Below are 15,402 nucleotides of genomic sequence, written 5' to 3'. Positions count from 1 at the left end.
GTCACTGACTATCTCCTTTCATCTATTTCAGATCTCTCTATGACCCAGAATAAGTTTTGCTTTGTGCTCTGGTGGGATCAAGAGCAAAGGAATGATATGCAGTTCAAGAGAAACAAATTCATTTTAATATGGTACCCTAGTGTTTCAGTTGTTAGCAAAACAGTATCAGGAAACCTTTCACTACTACTGACATGATGAATCAATAAAATTACCATGGCACTAGTGTAATGCACCTACTTTCATAGTCAAACAAAAAAAAACATGATCACAGTTAATTATTATTCTCTCTAGACATTTTTATTATAGTTCTCAGAAACTTCACTGGAACTTTATTGCTACATAGAGAAACTGCTTCAAATTTGAGAAAAATTTATCCACTAACACAGAAGAAGTGGTAACTGTAATTATCTCCCCAAGATCAGGAAGGTACTTGCCACTTACATAATTTTAAAAAAACACAGAAAATTCAAACTGAATACGGCATGTAATAACTCATGTTCAGTCTTCGTAAGCATGCATGATTATCACCAGTTGAAGAACATATTGTAAGTATCCATACCTGAAAGAATTTACTGCATCTTTCTCAAATGAGGTCAATCAAATATTATCGTAAGAAACCACTTGCTTGCAACACGGAATGTACATGACAAAATAAATTATCAAAAGGAGCACATTCCTCAAACTCATGGGAACACATTAGGAAGAATGTCAACAGCATGTTCTATACTTTTTGAGTCAGAAGTATGGAGCCAAATAAAATGTAAACTTACTTTTTTTCTGATCCAGTTTTTGTGACACAGATGGGCGGGTAGAACTTAATACTGGCAGAGTGGTCATCCTTTCTGTGTTGTTAAAGGATGCATCTGTAGACCACAAACTCGGCTCCTTTGCAGTGGCAAGCAGCTGGGTGCTGTCTTCAGAGCCCTCCGCCAAACCAGCCTCATATGTAGGATGAGGATTGAGCACTGTGGCTTGAGTTGCAAGAGCAAATGCATTTTCCTGGAAAGTCTCTCTAAATATATTTGAGTTCTTGTTCATTTGGTCAATGTGGGATAAAGATGTGGTGGTCCAGGAAGAGGGCCGTGTGCTGAGATCCACTGTAGGACCAGTCTTGGAACTGTTTTCGACCATGTTTGGCAAAAGAACACCAGATGTTTCAATGTCACCATTAACTGTTAGGACCTCACTTCCATTTGAATAAAAGCATGTTTTTTCTAACACCCCTGGAAGAAAGGAAAAAAAGGACCAAAATTACCATCACCTGGAGGATAAGAGTCACCAATTTGTTTTGGAAGGTTAATAAAAGTTTAGACTAGATGACCTTTTTGAGGTCCCTTCCAACCCAAACTATTCTGTAATTCTAAATATAATGGCACAGATTAAAAAAGTAACATTTATTTAAAAGTTAAAATCAAAGAGAACTAAAGTTAAGAATTTAATGTAGCAACAAAATAACAGTAGCACATCAAAACAAAAGCTGTAACTACTGCAGGATAAATGGAGAAATAAATTTAAAATGGAAAGAGGTACTGTTTTCTCTATATAGGATTATGTAATTTAACTACCACTGCTAAATACAGGTCCATGAGTTCTTTGTCATTCTTCTCTGATACTGGACTTTAAATATATTGTCATATCACAAATTTTAGGCACTTACTGTATTTTTTTTTTTGTTCATTTATTATATCATAGACAAACACAGACTTTCCTTAGTTGTATGTGTTGAACAGTTGCAAGTAATGATAGTTCACAAATCAAACCAGCTACGTAACACTAAGGAGATGCATCCTATAAGCATCAGGGAATTCAAACTAAATAGTAAGAGAATCTATTTTTAACCTGTGAGTATTACTGAGATATTTAGTTAATGCAAATAATAAAGGAGGCATCTCAACCATGTATAGGACATATACCTTAGTTATCTATAATAAAAACTACAAATGCTAACTCAATTTTTTTAACCAAATATATTAGAGTCATATTTAATGCTAGAAGAAAAGCACAACTCTGTATCACAATATAAGAAATTTTCAGTAAATAGCAAAAGCAATTTTTGCCACTAGCTATTCACGTAAAAGGGTTTAAGAATCATAATAAATATAGTTCAGCTAGACTTGATTACAAATAATTAAAACTAATCCCTCAAAACATAAAATCTCCCCACTGTTTTTAAATACCCTGGCAATAATTAGTAATTTTAGTAGCTTTTCATGTTGTCTGCTCCTAACAGTGATATTTAAGCACTCCCCTCACATTGTTTCAAGACAATAAATTAAAAACAAGGGAGTGAAGAATATTTATCCTTTCAACAATAGGACACAAATACAACAGCCTTTCCTTAGGCAAAATTGAAAGAAAAGGCCAAAAACATGGCGTCTTCCAGCTGGGCTCTGTATGGAAAGATAAGTGTTTTCTCCTTATCCTTTCAGCTCCTTTTCTTCTCTCTCACCCTTACTGCTAGCTACAGGTCCTCAAGCCAAAAAGATGGTCACACCTGAAGCACATTACTGAGAATTCATCTCCTGTTGTTCTCTACAAACCCTCTGAACTCAAGGCAAACCACACAGATTTTTCTTTCCACTCTGATGTGTGGAAAAAAAGAATCATTTTTTTCCTAGGCTTTCATATTGATTTGATCCTTCATTAGCTGTTTGGTACGGATGACTTTTGAGTCCCCACAACACCCACCACCATAACTCCTGAGTTTTGTTTTCAGTTTGGTTATTGCGTTTACCAAAATGTTTAGTTGCGTGATCACCTCTCAGCCAGGCATCGTTCACCCATCACCACTCCAGGCACTCTCCCTCGCCAAACCCACTGCTCTGCCAGCTCCAGGCACCACACACAGCCTGTGCTCACTCAGGTATCCTGAGCCCCTTCCCACTGTTGTTACTGAATCCCTCTTCTCACCCCTTTGTGCACTCTGCATCAAGACTAAATCAGTTCACTGGTCTGAAGTTCAAGGACTGGGCAGGAGGAAATCTTTATTAATCACAGCTACGAACAACTAACAATGCCAGAAGAACCCAACTTCCACTTACAATCTGAAGTGACTTTGGGTTAGCAAGCTTTATAGATAAGAAGAGAACTAGCATTTTATTTTTCATTGGGTAACCTTTAACTATAGCAATTGGAACCAGCAAGAAAAACTTGTGAGATTCCTGAAATATAATGGAGTCCAGTGAAACAGTTACCATTTGAGATTTACCATATACTTATTTATCCAGCCTGGGTTGTTTTGGCTCCATTGTCATTAACTGTAAGTAAATCTTTGTGTCTAACTTCTACTGGAAGAGCCCAGGGGAACTTTATATCCACACATGTTAAGGTTTCTGTTTTTCCACCAGCAAATGTTTGTAATTCATTGGGATTTGGAGGAATTTACTGCATGTATTTTATAGAACCAACTAAAAATCTTCCCCCTGCAAATTATTTCAGCAGCAATTTTTTTTTTTCACTTGAGTCCTCTGGTCAGGCCAAATGGGAAAAATGAATGTGCTGTTTTCACAAATAGGGACCAGTAGTAATATGTTTTGCTAAAATTTAAGAAATTGTGACTGATCATGCTCAGAAATTGTGCTCACTCATACGTAGCTTTACTTCGATGCTTTGATTCCAAATAAAGCTTTAAAACTCCATGATTCAGAAGCCTACTTTGTTTCAAGTTTGAAACTTCAGTAGTTTTTTCTGTGGTTTTCGAAAAGTTAAAACGAGCTTTTTTCCTCCTTTGGAAAAGTGCATGTTTTTTTTCTGTAACTCAAGAATAGCTGAGGGGATTTTTTTCACATTCTCTCTCCTCCTCCTCCTTAGGCTCTTCTTCTTTTCTCCTCCACTCAACACAAAAATAGAAAAAGCCTAGAAAACATTGGTCCCAAGAGCTATGAATAATGATTTAAAATTAAAGTAAAAATGATTAGCTATTTATACATCACTCAGCAGAACAGCAGGTAATACATTACAAGACAGATAAACTCTTGAAAGAAGTTTAAAAAAAAACCTTTGGTTTAATACAGTGGGCCAATAAATACTGGTAAGGAAAATCTTGAAATTACCCGCTGGGTTCTATCCTCTCCACACTAAGCCTTATTTCATTCTTTTTCTGGAACTATAAATAATATCTATGTCTATCACTACCCATAAGAACATTTACTTCTTTCACTGAGATCCCCAAATGCTTGTTTGCTTCTTCAACCCATCTTTCCAACACTAACATTTTTTCTTCTATTTTCACAGTTTCCTAGTGATAGCTCCCTTTCTCCTCAAGTGTACCACACAATGAATCTCATCTACACAAAAGACCTTCCCAATTGTATCACCTCAATTGTACTACTGACAATGAGTAGTATTAAAATTCTTTTTAACAGTTTTTTGCCCCACAAAATAACACGAGCCTGGGCTCTGGTGCATATGCCCTTGAGAGAGGCAGGCATAGACCTCTGTTAGGCATTCTGCACTGGCTAGCTCTAGATGGCAACTCTGCTTCCACTGAGTATGTGAGGGTTTTGGATTACCTTCCCTAATCACCTTGTTCCCTCCCCACATTTTCCTCCTATCCTCTCATCTTCCCAATGCATGGTAGGCAATTCAAACACACAACTCCAGGCTATAGAGGCCACTAGCTGAGTTAGGCTTCCATTTGCTTTGATTCTCATCCTTTTCCTTCCCTAAAAATGCTACTGTATATCTTCAATCTTAAATTAAGCTAGAAAAATACCGGAGATTTTTCTAGCATCTAAATCCCTGAAGGAACTATGTAAATTTTAAGATACCTAAGAAAACGGAGTGATGCTTTAAAACAATCCATTCTTTTGTAATCTCTTCAGTAATGAGAACTGACTTACTCTCTGTCAATGTCTGCTAACAGCCATACAACACATACAGAATATGCGTGTTATTCATGTATACCGCACTCCGTATCCAACTATTCTTCTTATGTGAGTTCATACAGAGCTGTAGACAGTAAATCATAGAGTTGTAGACAGTAAATCATAAGACAGATAGTTAATTAGTGAGAAACAGCTGTCAACATTTTGGATTTGCATCTCCAGCTACAGCTGGGCACGTCCAGATGACAGAAATATACAGCATGCTGGCCTTCATTGTGTTTGGTACAACATGGAACTGGCACCAAGCTCATTCGGTTCAAAGTGATGCCTTGCCAACAGTTCTACTGATCATTTTCCAGTTCCTGTTCACTATTGGGGAATTAATGTTTCATTTAAAGATCTGAAATGGACAATTATGAGATCTAAGAAATAGTCACATTGTTCAAGCCATTAAATTGAGATTTTGGCAGTGTATACTGTGGGTGATTTCTTGCAGTTCACAGCAGGAAATCTCAAAAAGACCAAGTTTATTTAAAAAGATAATGAAACAGAGTAAAGCAGCCTACCAAAGTATGTGTAATGGATGAGGCAGTTAGTTACACAAGGAATAAAACACCAACTCACTACTATAACTAGCCAGCACGTAGCCACTGAGATTTCTTCTGCAGGGGTCTGTCCCTGCGACTCTGCACTCTGAAGAAATGGGCAGGTCACTGACAATATGGAGGTTCCATAGCATACCAAACCATTGCATATCAGTTGAGCTGCAGTAATAGACTTTATCCTGCTCCTCCTGGGAAGTAAAGACACCACCTTAAACTGCTTACCAGCTGCCCAAGGGGCCAAAAAGGAGGTCAGCTGTAATTATTTTTTTAACTTTTTTGCAACTTAACAAGTGGCTTATGAAAATAATGGATCAATTCCCAAATAAAACGGAACTCAAAGTAGATTTTGTGGAAGGCATCTTTTAAAGAAGCTGCAGAACAAATCTGGGCTCCTAAGGTCCTGTGCAGAAAGGACAGATTTCTGTGCAGAAAGGAGAGATTTTCCCTATCATCAACTTCTGGCTCTCAGGCAACAAAGTCTTGGCAAAAATATCAGGATCATACTAAAGGGCTGGAGGGGAAAACAGTAGCTACCTTTCATATTAACAGCTGTTGTTGCCTGAAAGTTCCTAGTTACAGTCATAAAACCGTGGTCTAATAAAAAAAAATTTATCTGGTGTCTTTCTTTTTTTCCCCATCTCTTGAGCAAAATGTGTCATGTAACTAGAAATTTTTATTTATAAAGCTTTTCTTAACCTAAGAAATGAAATGTAACATACACATAATGACTCTATTGCAATTCAGAATCCAATCCTGAACTCTGTGCCTGTCTTAAACACTCACTTAGCACTGGATAATAAATAAAGCTCTATGGGCTCCTTGGGGATCAATTACGCCACAACAGAATCCATGCTTCAGTCACTGTGACCTTCTGTCCATTATTATTCTCTAGATCACAAGAACAATTCCCCACTGACCTCAGTGTTGTCTCACAGCAGACATTCTGACCTGGAGCTATATTCACAGCATCTTTTTTTTCCCCAACATACCAGGTGTATCAGTAAAGAAGGCTTGCTAGACTAAATCAGTTCTTTTAGATGGGTGAAATACAGGCTGCTCTGCAATACGCTCCTTTGGACATTACCCATAATATAGCCGTGTTGGCAAGATCAAATCAAAGAACAGGCAGGTCATTTAGCTGATGATTACCATCTTCCATCAGAAAATATCCCAGGACCAAATGGTTTATTTATATGTTAATTTTAAACTCCTAAATTTAGACACCTGTCTTACAGCAAATATTGCCATTGATTGGCAATGAAATTGTTTACATTTCATATTGCGTTCACAATTACAACTTTTGGATCTCCATGCTGCTAGTCACTTTAGATTTTGAAGATGTGTCATATGCCTTGAGGTTCAACATCACTTGGAGAACTACTACTTGGAGAACTAGTCCAAATGATTCGGGGATCAAGATCCTTTTACTCTAGAGTATAATTCCTGCAACTTTAACTTCCTCTGTGCAGCAAAAAGTTCCTTATGGACCAGTACAGTTAGATTTCCAAATTGATACAGGAGTCTTGACATATGCATGTTACCCTATGAATGTGGAGGATCCAACAGGCACAAAGCTAAGCCTAGCAGTTTTACTATAATGTACTTTTCCTGATGTTTACTCTGTGAAGGAGACACAGCTCCTTCTGTCTTCTCAGAAGGGGAAGGGAAAGGAGAATACAGATCCAGCAGGTAATATAATAGTGACAATCTTTGTTCAACCAGTGTCATGCAAGAACACCGACAGCATCTCTTAGGGGGACAGAATCATGCTACGGATTTCTCAAGCAACAGAACGATTTGAGAACTGCCCAGGCTGGTTCGTACTTATGAATAATGAAGGATAATAAAAATGCAGCTATTAGAGTGAGCTTTGTTTTTAAGGAGACTAAGATGAAAATACTAAAAACAACCCATCACACATAACACTTGTAAGAATTCTCACTGAGAACCAAAATTAATTTCAAAATACGTCAGAGACAAAATATAAACATTACATGCTGATAACGTAAGGACAGCGAGAGAACCAAAACCTCAATTATTTGCATAACCATAGTGCATCTTAGAGACTTTAATTCTAATCCGCATTCCCACCAGTGTTGACAAACTAACAGATTTTTAAAATATTATTTTGCAAAATGCCTGAATGCCTAACATTGTGCATAGAGGGTATGCTGCTTGCCTGAAAGGCAGGCTTATTTGATGTGGTCCTGAAGCATGACCACATGCCCAAAAATTACAACTGGACTATAAAAGTCTGACATACATGAAATCATTCTTTATGTGCGTCACAAAACTTGTTCTGAATTCTACAGAAGACAATAAACAAAGTATTAGTCGTAAATGGCTGTTAACAGGAGGTGGTAGAAGACCATCTAAGTATGAGCTGAGGATACTGCTGTGAAGGAATGGGAGGAATGGGACAACTACCATGGAATGCATTTATCCCTATAAAATAAATATAATTGATTTTCCTTTATGGAACTGTAAGTATAAAGCATTTTGTTTTCCCAGATAAATAACTGCAATAGTAAGCAATTATGGTAAAAAAAGATTTAATTTGGTATAACGCTCACCAGATGTGAAGGACTTTTTAAAACAATATTTCAAGTGGTTTAGAACATTGCCTCTCTGCAAAGAAAAGAATGAAAATGCCAGAGGTTTTTCATTCTTACAAACATGCTAATTTTCACTTTTGTAATATTTGCATACTATTCATTAGTTAACGATTTTTTTTCAGTGTAAGCAAAATGGGACACAGCATACACATTTCAACACAAGTTGAAGGTGATCTTACATCTCTCCATCTTAAAGAAAGATTTCGTTATTCACACCATGGATTCAGTTATTGTTTGTTTTTCTGGAAAGTAATGAAATTTACTGCATTACACTAACTATAATCCCCAGAAAAATATTATGGACCAATTTTATTAGAAGGCTCTTCATGTCTATAGGAGTCAGATGAAATTGTAAGATATCATTAATTTTAGTCATGTATAATCTAGCCTTTCAAATTTATATTGCTGAGTTAGGTCTTCATGGTCAAGGTCTTGCATGTTAGGTCTTCAACAGTCCAAAGCAAGGACCATTGCTAAACCCTCCTGTCCTCCGATATAACACAGGCAATCAACAAATTATTATGGTCATGGTCTAAAGGCTAGAATTCCTTTCTAGCAACTGGTATTGCCTCTACTTCAATGAGTGAAACAACATTCATTCATTACAAAGTTTTCTTCTACTGGTTGACAAGCATGCCATATTCCTGGTGAGAGAGAGAAGAGTACGCAGAGCCAGAGTGTAAGTACTTAAGAGAAGTCATAGCTAAACAACTCAGCTTGGTATTTTTTTTCTATGGACCATAAAAGACCATCTTTAGTCAAAATAAGGTGTATCTCTATTGATAATTTGCTTTGTCCTTTCTTTGTACACAGTTCTAACAAAATAACTTTTCCAAGGGCTTTGCATCTTGAATACTTTGATGGTAAACAATTTTTGAAAGGTTGATTAATGAAATATTCTGAAAACAGGCCCCCATGACACACCTTGAGTAGGACATTCTCTATTACTGCAATATAACTGTACTGCTCTATCTGTCTCCTTCCACCCATACCAACTTTTCAGTTTCTTCAACATCAGAGCTTGCAATGATGTGCAGGCAGCAAAACAGATGTAAGGAAAGTGAATTGGAAAGTTCTAAGGTGCGTGCACACTTTTTCATGTGTATCAGCCTCATTTAATTAAAAAATATTACAGAAGGAAAAGAGTAATTACTTAGAAATTTACCACAGGAAACAAAATATTTTCTTGCAAAATATAAATGGCATATAATATAATATAAAATATAATTTTCTGATGAGTTTGTTACCAAAGTCAAAGCAAAAAAGTTCATAAGGTTCTAAATGATACACTGGAGCTCACTATTTAGGTTTTAAGCACTAGTGAAAGATACCAGAATGTCAACCACAGAATTTAACTCCTCCATTTTGTGAAAAAATGAGAATAGAATTTCCTATATATTGAATAATTTGTGTTAGCCGGTCATGACTATCAACTCATTTCTTACATTCTAAGTCCTCATACCAATATTAGACTGTAACAGAATTCAGTTATTATTAATCTGAAATGAAAATGAGCTACTATTCTGGATATAGTGTATTCTCAACAAAAAGAACAGACTATATTATATTACACACACTTTAAAGATGCTCACAGAATTTGTTAATTTAATTCCAGTCATCAGATATATTTGTTTCTAGGCTATCAGTGCACAAAAAATGAAAGCTGCTGGCTGAGAGAGAAGAATACTAATAATAATCATGCTAATTCAAAAGATGCTGAAAGGAGCTTTGCCAGTTTTAGACTTGCGTAATAACACCAAGCCTTATTCTTCACCCTACAGTACTTACATTGACTTAAGAGGAGATAGTCCTGATTTTTGCTCTGTAAGCTGTATCAGAACAGGTCCCATTTCCCCAGAGGATTTCATACATTTTAATGAGTGTTATGTCAATACATGCCTCAGAGGAGGAGATTGAGTAGAGCTGACGTAAATACACCTGCTTTTTTATCTGCTTTCTCACCAAAGAACAAAAATCTAGGGCAGAGGATATGAGGGATACAAATGGAATGCTAAACATAAGGAAAGTAAATTGAATGGCATCATATTTCCTAATTGCCAGATTTACTTGATCTTAATCCATTTCAGATTGTTCTTAGTTTAAAGATACATTCCAAGACTTACTTGTCAATCATAACATTCACTAGCTTTGTTGGTTTTTTTACTTCCCTAACTTAAGCTAAATGAAAAAAACAGGCCCACAATGTCTTGTTGCAAATCCTTTACAGACTGAATTGAGAAAACAGATTTAAGTTGTCTTGATTTTGACAGTGCTGAAGGTGCTATTGAGAAGTGTTTAGTTTCTTCCTGTGCTTGCTAACTGTTTGATTGTATGATGTGTATTGAAATTGGGTGTTTAAAACAGGAAAACAGATTTATATTTATACACCTCACATATTACTCCATTTGTTACAGATGTACTTCTGAATTACTTAAGGAAGCTCAACTAAAAACTATTCTCAATAGCAAAAAAAAAAAAAAAGAAGTAAAAATCCCGGAAACTCCCAGCACTGAAAGCAGAACAGATGATTTTTTCACTTCTTTTTTTTCCTGAAAAATTAATGCTTTAACCTAGCATTACTGTCTTTCTCATGTTGTAGCTGAAGTGATTTTACGATATGTCAGCTTCTCTAAAGGTAACAAAGGGAAGGCTTTTTATTATATTTTTTTTTAATAAGTTGTTACCTTTAAATTCTTTACAGACACAAAGTTAGTTAACAGACTAAGCCATTATGAAATCTTATATACCTGGAACAAATTTCCACAAAACATACTTGGGGTTCTGCATTGATACATATTTCATATTTATAAGAAATGAACATATTTTTCCTTAGTTAAACAGTGATATTTTGTAGGCTGTCCAGAAAGATTTGAGGCTATTTATAAATTAACTTTCACCTGAAAATAAAAATCAGATTTGCACATCAATGTGTGCCATAAAGGGATAAATATTCCACTCCAGTGACAGTAATCTAAAGTTCTAACATAAATATCTTTTTGTACTTGTAAAATGAAAGCTGAAAACCATCTACATGCTACATGCTCAAGGTAGCGTGCTCCTCAAAAATCTACCTTGAGAAATTCAGAAGTGGTTTCCTCTTCGGTACCTTAAATACATTTTATCTAAATAGCATACTTATTTCTCTGACATTATTAAATCACAAGGTAGATTAGTTTGTTAGGTAGATGTGCTAAGATGTATCTTTGACATACACAATTACATTAGCACTTGAGAATGCAGTTTCAATTTTAGTCTCCTGAATTAAAAATGTGTCAATTTACTCCATTAGCACTCACCTACAAAGGTAAGCAGGATCACCAACAAAAGGATAAGGGCACAGATGCACGGAATCAGAATTAGGAGCAAAAGTCGAAGGAACTTGGCAGAAGCCAGTTTCTGAGAGCAACTATCCCCCATATTATCCTCATCTGTTCCTAAAACCTGAAAAACAAGAAAGCACAGTTTTATCATTCTGCTGTCAATTAGTAACTCCTACGTTTTCAGCAGCAGTCCTCCCCATTACACAGAACAGCTATATGATTTCAATATATGCTATAAATGGCTTTTAGATTCTTAATGAAAAGTTGTATGTAAACTTTCTTGTTGGTGGACAGCCAAGTGTAATCCATATAATTTAGTTTAGTCCACCCAATATCCACAGACTTACAGTTTCATTGAAATTTCTAAACATTTCTGGTGAACTAGAAGTTCGATAGACATTTCATTTGAAAAAATGTAAAATGCATAATAAATTCAAGCAATAAAGCTAAATACAGCTTATTTTACAATTAAAAATCATCCATTGCTAATTATTCAAGAGCTCCATGTTCTTAAGTTTCTTTTATTAAGGAATCAAGCAACTATGATAATCTTTGTTTTATATGACAATAGAAGTGTAAGGACTGTTCCAGTTATTATGCACAATAATGCTGCCTCATTTTTTAAAGTACTTTACAAATTCTAACTTTTCACAGTATTCTGTAGAGTTTGCAACTAATGTTTTCTGTTCTATAAATGGAATATAGAGAAACAGAGAAAAATTATTTTCTGAACTCAGTTGAATTGCACAAAGTACAGAAATTCAAACCTTTGCAAAAGCCTAAACATGGGTTTAATATATATATATTTAAACATGACTCCATTAAGATTATGATCTCATACTGGAAAAATGTCATACTTTTTAAACAGAACTCAAGACTGAAACTGTTGTTATGAAGTTAATACATCTTTCTTCAAAATTGACTAAAAATAATTGCAATTTTCCCTATGATAAGGTGAAATTGGATAAGAAAATTATTAATTCCAGACAATGTCTTCCCAAAGGATGACTAATAGTTTATCCTTTTTGTCAGGAAAATCAATCACATTGAAGCTGGTCGTGACAGGACACAAGAGCGTAAATGCGTCCATTACCCTGACAGCCTCTCCCCAAAGAACCTTGAGAAACTGAGACATATATATTGTTAGTCTTGTAAATGCCAGGCTCTGTGGGTTATCCCTTTGGCTGGCTCTGCTGTAAGTACCTTTCTGTGAAGAACAGGTTACCAGACTGACTGGGATAAATGGAAGTTGAACTATTTCTTAAGAAATTGCTGTGCAGAGACTAGATATATCCCCCCAAGCTCACTGCCCGTTTTACTGCCTTGACTGAGAAGGGTGTAGCCATAAGTGGGATTTACAGCATAATTTTCCACCATTCTGCAATGTCTCTTGTTCCAGCATGGCACAAAGACTATTTGTAAGGAAACTTCCCATGCTGATAATATCAGAATTATCTATTTAATAGATATTTATTAATAGACACATCTATTTCTGATACCCCTGGTTACCAGACACTGCAAACACTGTATAGACAGAAGAACCATAACTGCATTTGTGCAGTTGTATGTACCTTTTCTGGTACTGCTAAGCATCACATGTTATCTGACCTCCTTGAGACACATCCAGTGCAGTGTCCCATGTGACTGTTTTTGCTACTTCCACTGTTCAAAGTAAAGACCACGGTACCAGAACGGTGTGAGGTGCTAGCAGTATCTCGGTTGATAACCTTCCTATTCCAGTGATTCAGCCTCAACACTGTCCTCCTACTGGGCTTATCTAGCAAGCAGGATGTAAGTTGATTGTCAACTTAAAGATGGTGGAGTTATCTGAACATCTGAAACAGACAGCTCACGGTAAGAATAATAAGAGTGGTAGCTCTGTCTCTTGAAAAGATACAGCCTGGGTGAGTTGACAAGATCTATAATCTGATCATCACCATTTCCCACAACAAAAGAAATACAAAGAATGTTGGGGAATTAACTGGTTGTTAGAAGTGTTTTTCTTAATCAATAGCTTATTCACAAGTTGCGAATGCTGCAATCCAAGATTTCAGGATATCTCAGCTAAATTGCTGTCCTTACCCACAAGTAACACCTCAGATATCCAGGAACAGATAAAGATAAGGATTTTGGTGACTTTTAGGAACCTAAATCTAAGTGACATTTAGACAATCGCTGCTTGACTATGTAACTTCCTGCAGTCCACACTTGCCTACATTTTCATATTAAAGTCTTCAAAGTCTGCATGAAGTTTTGCTTCTGGTCATGCTGGAATATAGCAGCTTAGCAGCTACTCATGCCAGGCTTCCCTAAATTCCATAACCTTGGTTTGCACATCCTGTATTAGGCCCCCTTGGGAGGTCTGAGCGCACAGGTAACAGGAATAACACAACTCTGTTATGAATACAGATCTCCCAAAACACAGCTGCTGTAACTACTTGTGAAAGCACAGCCAAAAAAAAAAGTGGGGGGAGAAAAATGGCATAAAATTGCCCTTTCTAACAGTGCAGTGGTTAAAGTGCTCCTGCAGGAAATAGGGCTGTTGAGTTCAATTCCCTCTTCAGCCCGAAGCAGTTAAAAATTAGATCTACAACTCAGTTAGGGTATCACAACCACCTGAACATAGGCTCCTCCTGAATCAGAGCATACTATACCTTGAAGTCACAATATTCCGTAAAAAAGGACACAGTTCTGTTGGGCCAGATGACAGGGAGCAGGACCATCAGTACACAGCCCAGTGATTAGGGCACTCAGGAGATGACTCTGAATTTCTTCAAGACAAACAAACATAAGATCCAGCTCATTTTCCTAAAGGAATGACAGAACGACTCCCAAGCAAGATGCATTTCTTGCAAATCTCAGGCAAAAGTGACCAGCTTTACCCAGGCATACAAGGTATTACGTGAGTGCTTGCAGCCCAGAAGGCCAATCGCATCCTGGGCTGCATCAAATGAACCGTGGCCAGCAGACCCAGGAAGTGATTCTCCCCCTCAACTCTGCTCTTGTGAGACCCCACCTGGAGTACTGTGTCCAGCTCTGGAGCCCTCATCACAAAAAGGACACGGACGTCTTGGAGTGAGTCCAGAGGAGGGCCACGAAGATGATCAAAGGGCTGGGGAACCTATCCTATGAGGACAGGCTGAGAGAGTTGGGGTTGTTCAGCCTGGAGAAGAGAAGGCTCCGGGGAGACCTTAGAGCCCCTTCCAGTACCTAAAGGGAGCCTACAAGAAAGCTGGGGAGGGGCTGTTTGCAAGGGCATGTAGCGATAGGATGAGGGGCAATGGTTTTAAACTAGAGCAGGGTAGGTTTAGATTAGACATTAGGAAGAAGTTCTTTACACTGAGGGTGGTGAGACACTGGAACAGGTTGCCCAGAAGAGGTGGTGGAGGCCCCATCCCTGGAGACATTCAAGGCCAGGCTTGATGAGGCTCTGAGCAACCTGATCTAGTTAAAGATGTCCCTGCTTACTGCAGGGGGGTTGGACTAGATGGCCTTTAGAGGTCCCTTCCAACCCAACACATTCTATGATTCTAAGGTAAATACTGACCCATGACTCCACAAAGAGATTGTCATAGGAATAAAAAACTTATGTTATCAATAAACAAGAGAACTGTATTCTCAAAGAATTGAGAAAAAACACAGAAATAGTATTCATCATTAATTTTTTTACTCTTCTTGTGAGAAGGAGGTGATATTGAGTATTTTGGAGGTCCATGAGATCTTAATCATCCCAAGCACAAGTGTATAACTGAGAGCAGTTACCACCACCGTTCTACAGATGCCTTCGTGTTAACCTACAAGAAATATTAAATGTGTGCCAAAGAAAACAGTGAGCTGCTTTTGTTCTTTCTGTGAGAATTTTTTTCTAAAGTGTAATGGCATTGTGTATTGGCATGGCTACTTCAGGCAAATGACCATAGTAAAGGAGAACCTCAAACATTTTCTTTCTTGTCAGCTCCTGAAAGCAACAACAAACTTCAGTCTTTGCATTGACAACTTACTATCACAGATTTAAAAAGAGACTGTTGTATCCAAA

The 15,402-nt window shown here is 37.0% G+C and overlaps 1 protein-coding gene across 2 annotated transcripts in view; it reads right to left on the bottom strand.

Annotated features, from left to right (window-relative positions):
* Nucleotides 1–15,402, bottom strand: part of CORIN (corin, serine peptidase) — a 149,115-nt gene that overhangs the window by 119,567 nt on the left and 14,146 nt on the right. For both annotated transcript variants that reach the window (XM_054204227.1, XM_054204228.1), the window contains exons 2-3: nucleotides 11,343–11,487; nucleotides 771–1,223 (exon numbers count right to left, since the gene is read on the bottom strand). In XM_054204227.1, coding sequence (XP_054060202.1) covers nucleotides 771–1,223; nucleotides 11,343–11,487 — 598 coding nt within the window. The remainder of the gene's footprint in view (nucleotides 1–770; nucleotides 1,224–11,342; nucleotides 11,488–15,402) is intronic.

Source organism: Rissa tridactyla, chromosome 5 (genome assembly GCF_028500815.1).
Source record: "Rissa tridactyla isolate bRisTri1 chromosome 5, bRisTri1.patW.cur.20221130, whole genome shotgun sequence".
Classification (NCBI taxonomy): domain Eukaryota; kingdom Metazoa; phylum Chordata; class Aves; order Charadriiformes; family Laridae; genus Rissa; species Rissa tridactyla.
This window is presented reverse-complemented; position numbering and strand designations above follow the sequence as displayed.